The sequence below is a fragment of the Vespula vulgaris genome, chromosome 19, assembly GCF_905475345.1.
Source record: "Vespula vulgaris chromosome 19, iyVesVulg1.1, whole genome shotgun sequence".
In the NCBI taxonomy this organism is placed as follows: domain Eukaryota; kingdom Metazoa; phylum Arthropoda; class Insecta; order Hymenoptera; family Vespidae; genus Vespula; species Vespula vulgaris.
The window spans coordinates 3,720,827-3,738,995 of NC_066604.1; the positions used below are offsets into that span (position 1 = coordinate 3,720,827).

General features: G+C 37.1%; 3 protein-coding genes across 11 annotated transcripts in view; 1 reads left to right on the top strand and 2 right to left on the bottom strand.

The window, feature by feature from the left end:
• Positions 1 to 2,350: 2,350 nt before the first annotated feature.
• On the bottom strand, positions 2,351 to 3,898 carry LOC127070628 (uncharacterized). 2 transcript variants are annotated; one of them, XM_051008832.1, is made up of 4 exons: positions 3,647 to 3,898; positions 3,480 to 3,578; positions 3,130 to 3,330; positions 2,353 to 2,844 (listed from the first exon to the last, which is right to left on the bottom strand). In XM_051008832.1, exons 1-3 carry the CDS (start codon positions 3,896 to 3,898, stop codon positions 3,148 to 3,150), a joined length of 534 nt encoding a protein of 177 aa, XP_050864789.1. In that variant the 3' UTR covers positions 2,353 to 2,844; positions 3,130 to 3,147. The 2 variants fall into 2 exon arrangements, with proteins under 2 accessions (XP_050864788.1, XP_050864789.1); XM_051008831.1 differs by having other exon boundaries at positions 2,351 to 3,330.
• A 337-nt stretch (positions 3,899 to 4,235) lies between these two features.
• Positions 4,236 to 5,610, top strand: LOC127070629 (uncharacterized). Of its 2 annotated transcripts, XR_007784591.1 has the most exons (3): positions 4,374 to 4,469; positions 4,586 to 4,987; positions 5,270 to 5,610. XR_007784591.1 is itself a non-coding variant. In XM_051008833.1 (2 exons), the coding sequence occupies exons 1-2, from the start codon at positions 4,236 to 4,238 to the stop codon at positions 4,691 to 4,693; spliced, it is 342 nt and encodes a 113-aa protein (XP_050864790.1). The 2 variants fall into 2 exon arrangements, 1 of the variants encoding a protein (XP_050864790.1); XM_051008833.1 differs by lacking the exon at positions 5,270 to 5,610 and having other exon boundaries at positions 4,236 to 4,469; positions 4,586 to 4,693.
• Positions 5,611 to 6,882: 1,272 nt separating this feature from the next.
• Positions 6,883 to 18,169, bottom strand: part of LOC127070600 (neural-cadherin) — a 74,923-nt gene continuing 63,636 nt past the window's right edge. For 6 of the 7 annotated variants that reach the window (XM_051008759.1, XM_051008755.1, XM_051008756.1 and 3 more), the window contains 23 exons: positions 17,085 to 17,228; positions 16,680 to 16,795; positions 16,288 to 16,452; positions 16,045 to 16,182; positions 15,631 to 15,817; positions 15,003 to 15,236; positions 14,709 to 14,881; positions 14,472 to 14,621; positions 14,097 to 14,402; positions 13,755 to 14,028; positions 13,469 to 13,677; positions 13,067 to 13,399; positions 12,776 to 12,982; positions 12,420 to 12,691; positions 12,146 to 12,351; positions 11,920 to 12,062; positions 11,233 to 11,844; positions 10,856 to 11,156; positions 10,602 to 10,791; positions 10,280 to 10,521; positions 9,988 to 10,203; positions 9,559 to 9,714; positions 6,883 to 9,492 (listed from right to left, as the gene is read on the bottom strand). In XM_051008759.1, the coding sequence (XP_050864716.1) occupies positions 9,380 to 9,492; positions 9,559 to 9,714; positions 9,988 to 10,203; positions 10,280 to 10,521; positions 10,602 to 10,791; positions 10,856 to 11,156; positions 11,233 to 11,844; positions 11,920 to 12,062; positions 12,146 to 12,351; positions 12,420 to 12,691; positions 12,776 to 12,982; positions 13,067 to 13,399; positions 13,469 to 13,677; positions 13,755 to 14,028; positions 14,097 to 14,402; positions 14,472 to 14,621; positions 14,709 to 14,881; positions 15,003 to 15,236; positions 15,631 to 15,817; positions 16,045 to 16,182; positions 16,288 to 16,452; positions 16,680 to 16,795; positions 17,085 to 17,228 (5,087 nt within the window). In that variant the 3' untranslated portion in view covers positions 6,883 to 9,379. The remainder of the gene's footprint in view (positions 9,493 to 9,558; positions 9,715 to 9,987; positions 10,204 to 10,279; positions 10,522 to 10,601; positions 10,792 to 10,855; positions 11,157 to 11,232; positions 11,845 to 11,919; positions 12,063 to 12,145; positions 12,352 to 12,419; positions 12,692 to 12,775; positions 12,983 to 13,066; positions 13,400 to 13,468; positions 13,678 to 13,754; positions 14,029 to 14,096; positions 14,403 to 14,471; positions 14,622 to 14,708; positions 14,882 to 15,002; positions 15,237 to 15,630; positions 15,818 to 16,044; positions 16,183 to 16,287; positions 16,453 to 16,679; positions 16,796 to 17,084; positions 17,229 to 18,169) is intronic. The other variant, XM_051008757.1, reaches the window with a different exon arrangement.

Here is an 18,169-nt window from a genome sequence, read left to right on the forward strand (position 1 = left end):
TTTATTTTTAACAAAAGTAATATTACTAATTTTTTTTTCGTCACAACGATTAAATAATATTATTGTTTTAATTTAAAGCTAATAATAATAATCATAGACCCAAGTATAATGCTCGTGTCGAATTTTAGATTTTATTTTGAACCTAGGACGTATATTGATCACATGTAAACATTTGTATCATTATTTATCATCCAAGCTGACATAAGTCACATTCCTGATATCAACATGAATCAAAGTAATTTTTTGTAATTTTATTTCGAGAGTTAATCGAATTTACAATTATTTTAGTCTTTTCTTTAATGTCTCATCTTACATATGTACATACAACGATAGTAATGTTCGATATATGTGTAAATAAAATTTTAATTATTTAAATTTGTTACACGAGTTTTACTTCTTGATTGTAATCGATGATCTGTTCTCGATATCTATATATGCATGTATATATATATACATATATATCTTTTCTTCTTTCATTAAATTTTCTCAATTTCCAGTGAACCTGCTTCCAACAAACGAAACCAATTCGATCAAGATCGACTCATCCCAATTTTTTCATCCGTTCGTTCAAATTCAAGTTTTATGTAGCAACGCAGTAGAGAGTCTTGTCTTGAATTAACACTAAGAACAATTAACGATACAATTTCTCCTAACAAAGTGCATTTATGATAGTTGAGTAAACGCATAAGTTCAAACATTTAATAGAATTTCAAAATGTAAAGCTGCCAAGTGCAGCAAGATAGGAAATACGATTTCACGTCAGAAATCAAGAAACTATTGAGACCGACATGATTGAATTAGAACGTATGCATTCAAAGGTAGTAGTCACCAAGTTGGAAAATTTTTGTTTCCTGATTTAAAATAAGATAAGGTCATTTCCTTTATTTTTTATCTTCTTTTTTTATTATCCATGATAACTTTTAATATCTAAATCAACAAATTAAACGCTCGATCAAATAAGTATCAAAAATTTCGAATCATTTAAAAAAATTAATTAAATCTAAGAATGAAAAAATAAATAGAAAAAAAAACAGATAGAAAGAAAAGAATAAAGGCAATTCTCGAGGAAAGATCTTTGTAAAGAACTAGCAACAAGTTGAAAGCGAAATGAGAAACCTGTAGCTTTCGAGCAGTTAAGTTCAGCGAATTCTTGAATGTAATTGAAGGATCGATTAGTTTTCGTCGTGCGTTCGCTTTCAAATTAGTTCGATCTACAATGCTTTATCTATTTTTTACAAAACGTAATACGTACTTTTCATCTAACAAATTTAAAAAAAGTAAAGAGATAAAAATATCGTATAATCGCGATATTACTGGAAATCTCCAAGGATCGTATTATCTTCTTTAATATTTGCAAGTAACAATAAAAAAGGAAAGTTTCCTGATAGCACGATCGTTAATTTTAGAAATGAAAATAAGTCTTCTCTTTTATTCCAATTGTAAAAAGAATTGCTCTTGGGAAACGTTAATTCGCCTCGAAAGTGGATCGAGCTAAGGAGGTAAATCCTAGAGCTTACGGAGAGAGAGAAAGAGAGAGAGAGAGAGAAGCTTTATTTCCCATTGGGAAAGAAAAGAGAGACGAAGTGGTCCAGCAAAGAAGCTCGAAGATTTTTCTTCGTAACTTCTTTCTGACTTCTCCACCCTCTCGGACATGCTCAAGAGCCTTCGTTTCTCCCTTTTCCTTCGAGCGTTTTTTCTTTTCTTCTCATTTTGAAGCCAAAGAACAAGCGTAAGTTCCTTTCGATGAAGTGTGCCGTTGTCATGGTTACCATCAACTAGGATAATCGACAGGACGATTCTTTCCACTCCGGAACATTCGTTCCTACTTTTACATCGATTTAAACATATATATATGTGTGTGATATAAATATAAAAAAAAATATGTGTGTGCGTGTGTACAGGGTGTTCCATAATTAATGGCACAAGTATCTCTCGATTCTATGTGAAACTATTAAAGATATAGATATTACTAGCATTGAACTTTATAAGACAATATTTGAACGTTAATCAAATAGAAAATCATTTTACAATGTATACTTGATAAAGTCAGATGCTTTGAAACTTGAGATTACAGATCCTCTATACGGGTAGCTATGAGATAACGCGATTCAATCAAGTTAGGAAATTGTCTTTTGAACAATCTACTTGTCCGCAATGAAAATTGATTTTTTGTTAAAAGATTCCAAAGTCGCGTTTTCGTAAAATTCGTTTACGTACGAGTTCAAAAATAGTTTAAAAAGCTTCTAAAAATTTCACGTGTTCTTTTGTATTCGTTCACATTGTTCGAAAGACAGTAATCAATTGAATAAGAAAGCTTATTATACGGCAGAATTGTACCTTTTATTCTTCTCGGCCACTCTAGGGAAAAGCTATCGGGAAATGCGATGAATTATGTATAAGATTCCGATACTAAAGGGAACATTGCCTCGACTTAGGCACTTTAGCAATGTCGAGATGTGGTTAAAGTATGGTTCTGATTCTTGAAAGTACCTATCGTCATAAACCGTGTTCCTCCTTTAACTTCGAAAATTATAAAATATTGTGTCACTAATCGTAATTGTACGAATAAAAGGATATAACTGAAATTTTGTTTTCTCTTTTGAAATGTTTTATTTTTTATCAATAGGACAACGGTATCACATATTTATGAGACACATACATGAAACAGGACGATATACATTGACAACGAATAACATTGATTTAATAACATCTCTGATTTTTCATGGATCAGATTTAGTCGCGAGTCTGTAAGTAAAACAATCCGTCACTTCGGGATTTCGAAAAGAGATCCTTTTCTCGAGACGCTCGTGAGATTCCAAAGATTCCTTAAATGTTTCTTCGATCCTGAACAAAAGTAATTCGATTAACCCTTTACTCGTCTGATGAGTTAATGCACAGATATTTAAGATTGCATCGAAAAATGTTGCCCATTTTATACAAAAGAATATATGTTTTCTTTCTTTAAAATAATTGTGAAAAGAAATAAACGAATAAAGTCTCATTTACAAATACTTGTTTGAAAGGCAAAAAAACGAAAGGAATCGATCGATTGCAAATGGAAGATCGCGACGAGACTTTAATGATTTAACGAGGATTGGACGAGTCTTATTAATTTTCCGCATTTCTTACTATTTTGTTTTTATTTTACTACTTGGCCCAGATATCCAAAATTGTGTCCAGCGATTCGGTGGCGTCTAACATCCATACGAAAGACAATAAAGATAAGCAAAAAGCCATATGTGTAGCCGCATTTTCCTTGGCCAGATAATAAGCGAATGTCGTCACAAACGAATAACGACTCAAACCTATCGTCGTGTTTAACCATAATAACTAGAAATAATTGCAAAAGATAAGTAAAAAAATAAATGCAACGTATTAGAATTTTTGTTCAAGCATAGTATTCATATTATATTCAGTACTGATAAACTTTACTACAAACACTTAATATATATACATATGTACTTTCATTATATTCTTACCCATTTACTCGACTCTTGAGTTAAGCAATATATTACATGCATCAATGGTAGCCAGATAGCTCGAGTTACAAGATTTGTTGCCAAGGCAGCCACCAACATCTGTTCGATAAAAAATAATAGAAAATGACGTTATAAAAGAAAAATGGCCAAGTTAAAAGTATACTTGCCTCGTAAATATAAAGAAGCTGTATCGGCGGTTCTTTCAATGACCTTGGCCAAAGTCTGTACTCGGCAACAAGGCACAAAGCCGAGAAAACGAAAAGTATCGAAGAATAAGACGGATCAAAAGGTGGATTATTCTCCTCTTCGAAACACAAACCGACTATACATATGTGCCTGAGATAAGTGTACATTCCCGCTGAAACTATAGCTACCCAATGAGGATTGATACATCCGACGTATTCCTTGACGGTGTCCATATTGTATAATAAGCTAACGTTGTATCACTTAGATCTACCATCAATTTCGCCGTCAATTAAACATGTTACCGGAACATGTTAGTTAGGTTACAGACATACATAAATGTCAACATCAAAATTAGAGAGAGAGAAAAGAAACAAAAGATAATCATTGAGATTTAATGAAATCGTCGCCGCAATTTGAAATCTTTACTTTTATAAATTTGAAGAAGCAGAAAGAAACTAGTCTATTTCGATAACTCGAGATATCATCAGCGATGTCGTAGATATTCCTTGGATATCTCGACGTTAGAAAGAAGGAAAAAATTGCTGATGGAGATGTCCGTCGATCTTCGTAATGGCAAAATTGCTCTGCACGATATGGGCGTTGATGCTGAACAGCTTAAATGTGTCCATTTTCAAAACGTGTTTCGCCAATGCGATGGAGGACGATTATGGCGAACCCTTGACCACAGGACCACCTATCACGAGTTTTCTTTTTGCTGCTGGAGTCTACGTCATCGTGCTTAAATCAACGCTTTTCCCACAATCCTTTCGCAAACCTAATCCAATGCTACTCTGCTTTTACGAGGTTATTTTATTTGATCTTAGATCGAAACGATTTTTCGAATATTGAATTATTCAAAGCGTTCATTTTTTCCTTCTTCTTTTTATTTTTACTCTTCTTTTTTCTTTTTGATTATCTAGTTTCTCACGACAGCGTTCTTCCTGGAGTTCTCGATTGCCTGCATCTGGACACCCATCGATGTTCTCATGCTAACCACTCTACCCAAGGCCATTTGCCACGTAACGTAACGATCTCCCGTTCATTCCATTGATCGCATTCGTTGCGATAACGATTAAAAGACTTCGCTTACCTTTGTACGCGCTTGTGTAAGCGTGATCTCTCTCTCGCTTTTTATATCTCATTCTCTTGCTCTCTCATAAGATTCCTCGATAATAGACTCTTCAAGATTATGGATTCAACGAGGCCGCCGAAACCTTCGTAGCTAACAAATCGTCTATGGCAGCGCTTAGTTACGGAACGGCAACCACATTCTTCTTGCTTGCACTGCACGTTACTAAAACGGTGGACTACACAATACTCACGTACGTTCCAAAAAATTATATATGTATATATACATATACGTATATAGAAAGAGCTTGTACGTACGAGTAAACAAATATTTACGCTCGTTAAAAGAGACGACATAATGCATGCATTGTAGATGATTCATAGTAACTTACTCGACGTTAAGTATATACGTGCCTATAAATTCTGCATTTGATATTTCTGTCGTCAGTATCTCTACTGATTCATTAACGTTTTTACTTCGACAAAAGAATAATTTAAACATTCTTTTCATTTGCTCTTTTAACGACTATTTTCAGAGAATACGGACTCACTTGCTTTGGTTCTTATTTGAAAAATAAACTCTGGCAACAAATACTAAGCGAACTTCCAAAGTCGAAGCAGAATAGGAGATGCCCGTGTAGGCCTCGAAGGAAAAATCGTAGCAAAAGTCGTAGCAAGGATCCCAAATCGCAAACGTACACGTAATGTTTAATAAAATTAAATAAATTAAAAACTCTCAGCCGAAAACGTGATGGCTTCCAATTTCCTTTCCCCTCTATTTCTATTCTTTCTCTCTTTCTCTCTTTTTTTTTTTATGAAAAAGAAGGCATTTATTTCATTCGAACTGAAATGTAAAGTACAAATTGTATAGATAATATAGTGGTAATAATATAATAATTAATCGTTAATAATAAATATTAATTCAATTAATAATACGGTATGTTCCAAAGTATACTGCGTTCGTATACGTCTATATATTTATACGATACAAATATATACACGTATACGCTCGCATGAATGTCCGTCTGTATGTATAGGTTTATGTATGTACGCGTAATGTACGCGTGTATTAGTGTGTGTGTGTGTGTGCGCGTGTATATCGAAATTGTACTAACGGGTTGTGTGACGTGTGTCGGTGGCAGCATTACATTATGTAATTAATGAATTATATATTACAATGATTCCTCGTCTCGCCGACGGACGGCCGCAGATTAAGCCCACGATTACTTTTCCGTATACTCTTCGACCTTTCCACGGCTTTGGCCCGCACATAACGCTGTGTCGTCTGCTGCGTTTTTCAAACGTGTCCGTTGAGATCTCGCTTTTCTTCTTTCCCTTCGTGCGCACGATTAGGCAGTGCATAGAAATTTATAGCGGATATGTAGGATGGCCGTAAATTGTTTCCTAAGGCTTCCGATTCTTTGCTTTTCCCTTTCTAAATCTTCTTAGGCGGAATTGTTATCCCCTGATCACCGGAGATGACCGAGTATCTCGAGTATCGGCGAATTATCTCGCATAGATCTTACGTGTGATGGGATTAAACGTTTGGAAAAGGTTGTGCGTGGACCAAGGATGGGCTCGATCGAAAACGACGGGGATTTGGGAGTTCATTTCTACAAAGTGGAACGAGCTTTAAGGAACGTTTCTTTGCTACTACGGCCTTTCTATTAAATTCGTCGCGATCTACGATCTTTTTCTTACTTTTTATTTTTTACTTTTTTTTTTTTCTTCTTTTTCACTTCTCTTATCCCTCATTGTTAGTGCTGCCGGCGTTAGGAAAACAAACAAACAAACAAACGAACAAACAAATAAATAAATAAATAAATAAAGATCTCACGATTAAAATGACGATTCGTTCTTTGGTAGAGTATCAATTACTTCGTACATCTTTGACGTACGAGTATACGTGAAAGAAAGATAAAAAAAGAAAAGAAAAGAAAACACGATGATCTTGGAAACGCGAGTTTATCTTACAGGAAGACGCAAAAAACTAACATCCGTGCGCCTATTTAGAATTGCAAACTGTTCCGACTCGTCTAATAAGATCGTTGCTGATGTTTTCAAAAGGTTCGATTCGTTCGAAGAAATCTTTCCGTATTGTCCCCAAGCGAATAGATTTCCATGAAAAACAAAACAGAAAAGATTACTTTTCGATGATTCGACGTATTTTTTTTTTTTCGAATATTCGTATATCTGCATACCTTTTACTCGGATAATTCGGATACGAATATTTAAGAGGTAGGTGATATTACATGATAGGCGAGAGTATTACGGCACAAGACTCGGTACTTACTTAAATGTACTTACATAGATACGTGATTCTTTCTACCGAACAAACCGTACGAATAAAACGCTAACAATATCTTCGTTGTTGCGAATATTCGAACGGTTCGCTAAATTCGCGTCGGATCGCTACATACACAGATATACATACACGCCTTGTTCATTCGAAATCGGACGATAACGAAGCGAAGGAACCTCGACATTTGAAATACGCCGCTATAATACTTCAAAGAAGAAGTCGTTCGTGTTAACTCGACGAATTCGGAACGTTCCTTCATAAAGATCCTCGAGAATTCAATATTTTCGCGTTTGGATACGATCGAAATCGATGATTAATGCTAATAACGATAACGATAAGTGTACCACGTGAAAGTATTAAGATTCCATTGCGAATGAGCGAGTTTAGCAGGACCAACGTGTGTTCGATCGATTCTTCTAGCTAAAACCATCTATCGAAATCGCTCGAGCGAACCGTTAACGGCGATCTGGAGAATGCGGGACGCTGCGTTACGGATACAACTCAATATCACAAATATTATCGAAAAAACGATAGGTACTTAAAAACCCAACATCGAGCGAATAAGTCGATGCTTAATAAGGGAAGGGCCCAATTATACGATATAACACGTCGACCGACGTCACACTCACATACGTTAATTACAGTATTCGTACAAGTGCTTATCGATATACGCCACGTTCCCGAAACGGGATTCGCCTAACCGGAAAATTGACTATTTTAATATTCCCTTAGAGAATTTTACAAATCAGTCGAGACTCGAGTGCGTGAAGCGTTCTATTCTTCTCTCTCTCTCTCTCTCTCTCTCTCTCTGTCTCTCACTCTTTCTTTCTGTCGGAAAATTACACGCGCTAGAAGCAAATAAACGGACGTGGAACTTCGTTGAATTTGTCCTTTAAACAAAAAGGACCTTTGCTGGCGCCGTTCCCAACTCCTTGCACGTGTACTTCCCCTTTTTAATCTCTCTTATTACTACCGCTTCGTTTTCCTCGCTTTCTATAGATATAAGTATGTATCTTCCTCTACTAACTGCTCCCGATGACATAAAATAAATATTAAAACTATGTCGAGATATATACTATATATAACGGTGATAGTAAGAACCGTCGACTCTCTCGTCCTCTGTGTCCGAACAGATTTCGTATGTACGTACGTGCATCGCGTGTACTTATATGTTTATATATACATATACATATATATATATAAACATATTTTATATTTATATATTTATATCGCTATGTAATAATAATAATCGTAATAATTACATACGCACGCGGTAACTTTAACCACGGACTTTCTTCGATGCACGTCACCGCTCTTCTATATATAAATTCATATTTATAATATATATATTTATATATATATATATATTTATATCTATTACAATAAAAATAATAATAGTAATAATAATAATGATGTTAATAATGGCAATGATAAAAGATCTGATAATAATACCGGTTGTAATGGAAATGAAGACGATAATTTTCACGAGGGATGATAATGGGAATATTGACAACGAACAATGCTTTTTAATGCATTGTAAAGTGACAAGTTTCAATACGGTATCTCGATTAAAATCTCAAACGGTTAACGAGTCCTCCTTTTATTCCTTCTCGTGGTCATCTTTGGAGGAAGGATAAAAACTATAATGCGATAATATTTGCTTTTATTTGATAGATAACGGTAGGTCCGTTTCGCAAATGGTGAAACAATGAAGGTGCGATGCTTTTCTGTCATCCGATGTAAATAAACAACGTGACCAATGTGTGGCGATGAGAACTGATTAATAAATACAAGTCGATGATAAAATCGATAAAAAAGTCCCACGTATACACCCTTGGATCGACTACGTATACGTGTAACTATACAGATAGGTATATCGTATGTGTATCTCTGTATTTGTTATGCACCACCTACGTATACCATCGTTTAGGTATGACTCGAAAATTATTGCAACGTTCGTAATGCGACAGGGCAAAAGCTCTCGCTGAGATCACTTTGGAACTATATTTTGAACTTTCTCACCGATCGTTGCGTCGGTGCACCTTCTTTTCCTTTCGATCATCCAAACTTGAATGAGAAAGTCTCTTTTACGCAGCTCCTCTCAGATCTCGATGATCTATCATCATCGATCCTTCGAACCTCACGTAATCTTGGAGAGAAAGTTTCAAGTTTCGTGTTTCTTTCTTTCCCTTTGTTCTTTTTTTTCTTTTCTTTTTTTTTACCTTTTTCTTTCATTCTTCCTTATTTTCTTTCTATTCTCTTCGTCTGGTATTTTCAATGAACACGAACACTTCCAATTCGGATCGTGGGAAAAATTCGATGGACCTAGATCGACAAAAAATATCTAATCCTCTTCCTCGCTTTCTTCTGTTGTGGGACCGTACATATCTGCGAGTTTGTCGAATCTAGGACCCCAAGCGCCCAAGTATTCGTACTCGTGTTGCTCGTCATCTGTTCCTGAAAATAATGGTTCTCGAATTATCTCTTCCTGCGTAATCAATTTTTTTAAAGATCGAAACATACCCGAAGCCAAAGACGAAAGGGAACCGGCGGTGCTTCCGCCACCTTCGTACGCATAATTCCGTAAATCGTCGAAAGGTGGTGCGTTGGGATCGCTGTCGGCTCTTTTCTTATGATCCTCGATAAAGATACCCACGTTAGGCTCCGGTCCTAATGGATCTACGCATAGAGATCGATACATTCAATCAAAATCTAGCATCGTCGAAATGTCGACGCGTTCGTTTCTGTATCAGATCTTACAGAAATCGATATACTATCGATTTATTTAATATCAGACAAGTACGCTTTTTGAAAGTATACTTTAGAAGGTATACTTTCTAGCCATCTAAACGTCAGAAAGGAAATCTTGAAAATATTTTAAGCAATCGCATTGACCATCATCGTCACGACATTCGAGGTGGTAAAATTTGTCAAGTTAAATACCAAACTTACAGGCTACTTTACACGGTGCTAGCTTTCCACTCATTTCTGGGATAGGACCGCCAATTGGAATTTGCAAGGGCGTTATGTCGAACGCCGTCATATCGTCTTCCCCACCTCCTTCGTCATCGTAATTAATAATATTCTCTCTCACATCGTCGTCCGGCCCAGGATACTTGATATGAGCCTCCCTTCTTCTGTTGTAGACGACGAACACCAGGACTAAGACTGCGACGAACACCGTACGTTCATTAATACTTGAATCCTTAATATCACCAGTCAGATAGAAATATGAAATGCTCACCAAGAATAATTAATAAACAAACTAGAATAGCCGCAAGAGCTCCCATGCTGAGCTTCAACGTTTGACCCTCTTGTACCAATTCACAATTTTCACCCCAGTATCCTTCAGGACAGATGCATCGATATCGATATCGAGGATCCTGATTGATACATCTACCGCCGTTGAGACAAGGATAATCTATGCATTCGTTCTTGTCCATGCAACCTTTGTTATCAGGCGAGGGTATTCTTCCTTCGCCGCAACTGTAAATAGAGTCATGTGGGTCCTTTCGTCGACGTCTTAATTTTTGTCGATCGTTACCATTAAAGATCGAATAACTCACGTGCAATCGTATTCGTTCCAAAGATCGATGCATTCAAAAGGTTCGGGACAAATGACGTTAGCGCAGGGTTTATTCGAAGGACAATTTCGTTCGAGATTTCTCGCCATTGTTGCTTGACCCCATGGTGTCCCATTCATAGCCGGCGGTAATGGAAGATGCTTGCCTTCTAGTCTGATATCGTCCAAACAACCTATCGAAAGATTTCGATTTAAGGATTCGAAAGATTATCGTCTCGATTATCTAATTAAATTTACCTTTCTGATAATCAGCGTAGACTTCGAACGTTCTTACGCCGGTATATTCGGCTTTACCACCGGCATAAATTCCTTCTTGCTTATCGACCAAGAGCCATTGATGACCTTCGAAAGAAAAGGTCTCGTTGAATCTTCTGCCCTCTCCACCATCCAACTCCAAGGTCGCTGCCGAGCCATATCTAGATACTCTGACGGTATGCCATTGGCCATCGTCCACGGCTATCGCACTTAACCAAATATCTCGTTCCTCCGTTCTAAGACTGTTCAAGTTGTATCTAAAGTGCAATCGGCTATCCTTGATCTATAACAAAAAATGATTTAGAATCGCTCGAAATATATAAGTAGCGTGTGAATCGAAGCGAAAGCAATCTTCGTACTTCTAAAATAGCGTATTCTCTGTTATGCTGATCGCTGACTCTGAAAAGTTCACCGTGCACCTCCCGAGTTCGGAATCTCAACTGCACCTGAGTCGAATATTTGTCGGGTTCAAACGACAATGCATATTTGACGTAACTCTGCGGCTTGAATGTTGTCGGTATCGTTGCGGTCATACAACCAGGACCGGTCCAGCCTGGATTACATTGGCATCTTGCTTCGGAGAAGTTACCGACGCAGGTGCCGTGCTCCCAACAGCGGAACGTTAATTCTTGGTTGTTACATATCTCTTCGGTTTGTGGACAACCCGATACGCTGTTCCTTGACAATCCGGGATGAGCCAGATCGTAAAGTTTGCTGTTGTGAAATAGATTCTTTATGCAACCATCGAAGCCTTTCCCCACTGGCATGTGTTTCCATTTGTAATGAGTTGGATCGAATTGTTCCACGTAAAGCCCACCAATTTGGAGCGGTGCGTTTACGTTCAAGTATTCGTTGAACGGTGGCACTGTGCCTTGAGCTTGACAACTCGTGTCGTTAAACTCCGAAGGCGTGCCATCTTCTAATTCTGATATCTCGGCAGATTTACAGTAATCGATGATAAGCTTCACCGTCTGCAATGTACAAGGATTATTCATATAAATTCCATTCCAAATTTGATAGATCCAATCGAATGGAAATTATCTGACCTCGGTATTCCAGAATATATCGAGCCTGTGCCATTCTCCATCGTCCAAAGTCCTTTTAGGTTTGACTTTCAATTCCAAAGTGCCAGATCCGAAGTCTATCAAAAGTCTTGGTATTCCACGTTCCAATTCGACCGATATAAAGTCTACAATCAAATTAAACAAAGAGAATCGAACGAACTTGTCGAACGACGGAGCTAAGAAAATCAACTCCAAACTTATAACTCACCAGACACCATAATTTCATCGGATTCCGGGGGAACAATAGGGCCATTGTACAAAAGCAACCCATCCGACTTTCTTGTAATAAATTCAAAACTTAAATGACTATTATCGCACATTTCCAGGGCCGGATACCAAGCCCAACCGTTCCCACGAAAACTTCTAGCCGTTTGTTGACACCTAGGCCCGTTATATCCAGAAGGACATTGGCACCTATCGATTTACAGAGTATTTAAGTCAATTTATTCGGGCGTAGGATCTTCGCAAAGGTTGGTACTTACGATAATCCGAATCTTCCTTCCACGCAACGACCGCCATTGTAGCAAGGACTGCTCCTACAGGATTCGCTCTTACTAAAGTTTCTTGCACCGCACGTACATTCAGCTATCACGTCGACTCTTACTCCCACCAAAGCGGTTTTATTCGCGTTAACCATATAAGGTAAACTACTGATGTCGAGTGTGTTGGTGCAGCTGCCTTCGCACATCTCGTTTTCGTAGTAACACTCGTCGATACCGACCATCGTGATGTTAATTCCGACATCTTTTTCGATCTAATTTTACACGAAAAACAATAACAATACTCCGCGTATCCGGAGGAAGCATCATCGATGTTTCTCATCGATCAAATTCCTTACCTCTTCTCGATGCATCAAGACGATTCCATTGAGTCTAACGGGCTTATAATAAGGAGAACCGTGAGCAGCGAATCTGACGTCGGTTAAAGGTGGATGCATCCTTCGCAACTGAACGCTAAATACGTCAACGTAGTCCCTTTCGATGTTCAATAAATGTGCCAATTTCTCTCGGAATAAATCCGCTTTACTTCGAGATAAGTTTTGTGACTATGGAAAATGTACGTCGATGTAATCATAACGCAATACGGATTCGTTCGCCTTGCAAACTCAAGTAAATTTAATAAAACTTACCCTGTAATCCCAGACACGTATGAAATCTTCATCCGTTATACCCGATATTCGAACAGAGCCAGAATTAAGAACGGCCTCGTGGGGAATACTTTTCACATTGACTGTCACATTCGCAGGGACATCCGTTTGCGTGTGCTTTCGATCGTAAACCTTGAAACGAAGATGATATCTACCATCGTGCGTACCAGATTTCATATATATCATGCCAGTATCTTCGTCGAGCTTAAATTGTGCATGTTCGAGGCCTTCCCAATAAAACTTTTTGTCTGGCAAGTCCCAATCGTCCAAATCGTAGACGTAGACTCTACCTATCTCGGTATCGGGTGATTGTCCCTAAAATTATATTACGCATTGGATCGAACGACGTAACGCATTCTTCCGTGACGATATCGTTCTACTTACTGCATAATTATATACAAAAATGTCTTTAGATCCTGGCTGCATCTTATTGTCGTTACTATCACCGATTATAACAGTCAAGGTACTGGTGCCAGACATCGAAGGATTTCCAGAGTCCTTAATCACTATCGGTATCAAGTATTCCTTTTGTTGTTCCCTATCGAATGATCGCAACGACGAAACGATAGCCATACCATCTCCGTTTGCACCCTCTGAATGCAAGATAATATCATGGTAATTAATCGAATACCTTTGAATTCGGCGTTTAAATCGTTACGATTTGACTCACTGTTGTCGCTTTCGACTCTGAAACTAGCTCTGATGATATCGTCTGCGTTAGGATCCATTCTGAAAGTGAATGGTGGACCGTTGCTCTTCGATCTATCGTCATCGTCGGTAGCTAAAATCTCGACGACTTTTCTCGTTTGCAGATGTTCTTGTAAGATCGGTCGATAATCTTTAAGGAATCTAGGTGGATTATCATTTATATCCTGCACGATAACTGTCAGAGTAGCTGTCGCGGTTTTTGGTGGTATACCGTCGTCGATAGCCAAGATTTTAACCTGGAATTTCAAACGTTGAGAAGTTTGGTTTAACATTTGTTGAGGTACTTTATAAAGAATAAATATACCTGATGACGAGGGGTTTCCTCACGATCGAGACTTCTTTGAATGGACACCGTACCATTCTCGTTGATGAAGAATTGTCTTTTCCTGTCGGAACTTCTATCGATGGAATATGAAACTTTACTTTTGCCACCCTGATCGGGATCAGTAGCTTTAAACGTTTCGAGAGTATTCCCGATTCTAGCGTTTTCCGGCACAGTCGCTTCGATATTGGCTCTTTCAAATTGTGGCTGATTATCGTTGATGTCCCTTAATTTCACTACTACCCAAGAGTAAGCAACGTGATACTTGTCATTGTCATTGTCTTCGCCCTGCACGTAGAATCTAATTTATTTGATTTGATCTTGGAATAGATCTTAACGTCGGATCGTTGCACGTACCTTATCGTTCACTTGTATTCTGAATCTAAATCCATTGCTTTGCAATTGATCCTCGTAATCGAGAGATTGAACGATCTTCAAAGAGCCAGTACCGTCGTTGTTTCTGACCATGGTAAATTTGTCGGCACCATAGCCACTACTTTCGATGACCTATCGACATCAGAACCGTAGAGCACACACGTAGAATCGTTCGAGTCGGTAGAGAAGATACATTAAAAAACCAAAAAAATGTAATACCTTATATTGAAACTTATTGGTTTCGTCCTCGTCGTGAACGGTAACGGTGAGTATCGGCATTTCAGGTAAATCAGGTCCTTCCGTTTCATCTACTTCGGTAAACCATTCTTCTTTCGTAAATTGTGGTGGCATATCATTTATATCTTTCACTCGTATAGATGCCGTCCCGGTACCTAAAGAGTAAGGTTTTCATTTTCTATCAAGTCATGTCTCCGTGTCTGCGTGCGTGTATGCGACTCTTTCACGCAATAAGTTCGATTTGCATACTTTGATGATGAAGTATCATCGGATTACCTTTCAACCCCCCTCCATCCGCCGCGACAACTTGTATAGAATAATCCGGGGTACGTTCTCTGTCCAAACAGCAAACGGCCGTCTTGATAACTCCTGTTTCAGATTCGATCTCAAATATGGGAGTTCCAGTTTCTTCCTCGATAACGTTCTTTTCGATGGAGTAAACCAATTTCGCGTTTGTACCTTCGCTAGGATCGTCGTAATCTACTGCAGTCATGGTCATTACGACCATTCCTATAAAACGAAAGATATTGTACTTCCAATGCGAACGGATGCATCTATTTACATATACCGGTTAAGTTGTTTAATATTGAAACGTTTGGAAATTTAGAGCAAGATTTAGGAGGGATAAAATTCCGTTCGATTAAAATGGAAGAAGTTGAAGAGTTTAGAAGAGTTTTTACTATCCGCATGCAACTCATTATTATTGTAAATCGATCGATATATATCTTGTTGTATCATACGTACGCTATTTTATGTCATATTCGTGTATCAAATAGAAATGAAAAATATCGATATCGAAGTAATCTTTTAAACTCTTATAAAAAACTTGCCTACGAACATGAGTGTAAAGGAACCAAATGGAATACGCATATACAGATCTACGTATAGTATACTTTATACGAACCTGCAGTTCCATTTTCGGTAACGTTACCAAAGTATACTCCCTGTGGGAATATCGGTGCATTATCATTAATATCTTTGAGGTTGACCTGTACATCGGCATATCCTACTAAACCTTCCCCACCCTCGTCCTGAGCGAATACAGTGAATCGCCATTGAGGTCGTCCATTAGGTTGATCTCTGTCGAGTGGCTGGCGGAAATGACAATTATGGATAATAATAATCAGAATATTTCTCGCATTCTATAACATTTTCATTTCGAATAAGACATTTAAAAATCGTCAATGTGTGCATTTTTCATTCGGGTCTTGGCAAATATTTGCTACTTCCACGTTATATCATTTTTCTATTAGACAGGGAAAGAAAGTGGACTGATATAAGATTAAATGGAGTTTTCGTTTGAAAAAATGTAAATTACTTTGAGGACGAAAATCTCTCCGGTAGTCCGATTGATGTCAAATTTACTGTTGGCCGGGTTGTCTGGATCGATTCCCTGTCCCGTCAAGAAATATACGATGTTTTGAGGTCTATCCTTATCCCCGTCGGTCGCAGTGACCTAAATCCAATGAAATCAATATTTAAAGTTCCGTTCCTTTTGACGAATCTCAAGTAAAAGATAAATGCATAAAAAAGGAAGTAACGAAGTTAACACGGTCATTACCCCGAGTACTCGTTTGGGTAAATTCCTGTCATCTTCCTCTGTGATCTGTGTTCTATAATTCGGTCTTTCAAAGACAGGTGGATTATCATTTACATCCTTCACGTGTATCACGACAGTCGTATTATTCTCTTCCAAGCTATCCGATGCTGTGAGACGAAGTTCGTACTAAAAGAGAAAAATGGAGGAAACTGCAATCAAATTTCCTTTATCCTTGAAGATTTTGATAAAATTCCATGTGTTAATATTCAAACGTTAATCTTTGTAAAAAGAATTAAAAGTGAACTCTCACTGAAATAGTTTTATCCGAGGTTAAAAGCGAAACATTTTTTACGAAACATTTATTAAGAGATTTTGTAGAAATCGAAGAGAAAAGTTCGGATTCATTGGCTCACCCTTTTCCTGGTTTCATAATCCAAAACACCGGCGACATAAATTGCGCCGGTCATGTTCTTCACAGCAAAAGCACCGCCTACGTTACCGCTCGTAATCTCGTATCGAATACGCGAGGCTGTGAAACGAAAAAAAAATGGCTTTTGTGATTCTTGGAAAAATTGGATTTCTCGTTGGATCGTTTGTTTTTTCTTTACGTGAATTGTAAATTGTCTTCCAACATTTTTATGTTTTTTATTTCTTATTCTGCAAAAGCTCTCGTCTATGAATTCAAAAAATACACATTTGTTGGAAAGGGAACTCTCGAATCGTAAACCGTCAAAAAGAAGAATTTCGAAAAGAATTCCAAAAATCTTGCGGTCATATTGTACAGTTATTCGCAAGAAAACAATGCGAGATATGCTTACACTCGTCGTGGTCTTTGGCGGTGACAGTAAGAACTGTATGTTGAATGTCCTCATTCTCGTCTACCTCAGCCTCGTAGAGGCTTTTGTCGAAGTAAGGCGGGTTGTCGTTCTTGTCGGCTATTCCAATCCGGATGAATTTCGTTACTATAAATTCAAGAAGACGACGTTATATTAGATTTTGTTATCTAATTCCTCTGACAATCTGCTTTTGGCTATTTAGGACTTCAATTTATATTATATTACTATAGTTAAATATAATATAATCAGTATGAAACATTATTTCAAGAAAATCGACTTTGAAAATTTATAGAATACATAAATTTTTATGATATATGTATCCACGAAATATCGATGAAATTCATTCTATTATACCGATAGTATTAAAGTAAATAGATAAAAAGAGGGCAATTTCCCGATGAAAATGGTGTTTTTTTCACTTCTCTACGATTTTCCGTTCCGAAGATATCGTCGTTCAAATATGTCATTCATAATGAGAAATCATATGTTCAATCACATGTTTGTAGTAATAGTAAAAATACTACGAAAGTGCGTAAATTCCAAGAATTTATATAGGTCAGTGTGTCAATACCCCATCAATGAAATTGTAAAGGTCAATGAACCGATATAAACGTCTAATATGTAAATGGGAATATCTCTGGAACTAAGCATGATGGAGACTTCAAAAAAGGGCCGTTTTAAAGGGCAAATTTTTCTTTACCTTCTCGTAATATTTATAACAATTATTTATCAATTGTTTATATAATTTGTTATAAACTATTTGTTTAATTTGTATAATTTGTTATAAACTATTGTCAAAAGTATATGTAATTTTAAAGAAAACGTTTTTCTATTTTTCTATAATATCTTTAAACAACTTTTAAGCAATTATTTAACAATTTGTTATAAATAAATAATTTGTTATAAACAATTTGTTATAAACAATTTTTCATAACATACGTAAAGTGCAATTTTAAAGAGAAAATGTTCCTCTACTTTTTCATAAGATCTTTGAACGTAATTATTTAACAATTTGTTATAAATAAATAATTTGTTATAAACAATTTGTTATAAACAATTTCTCACAG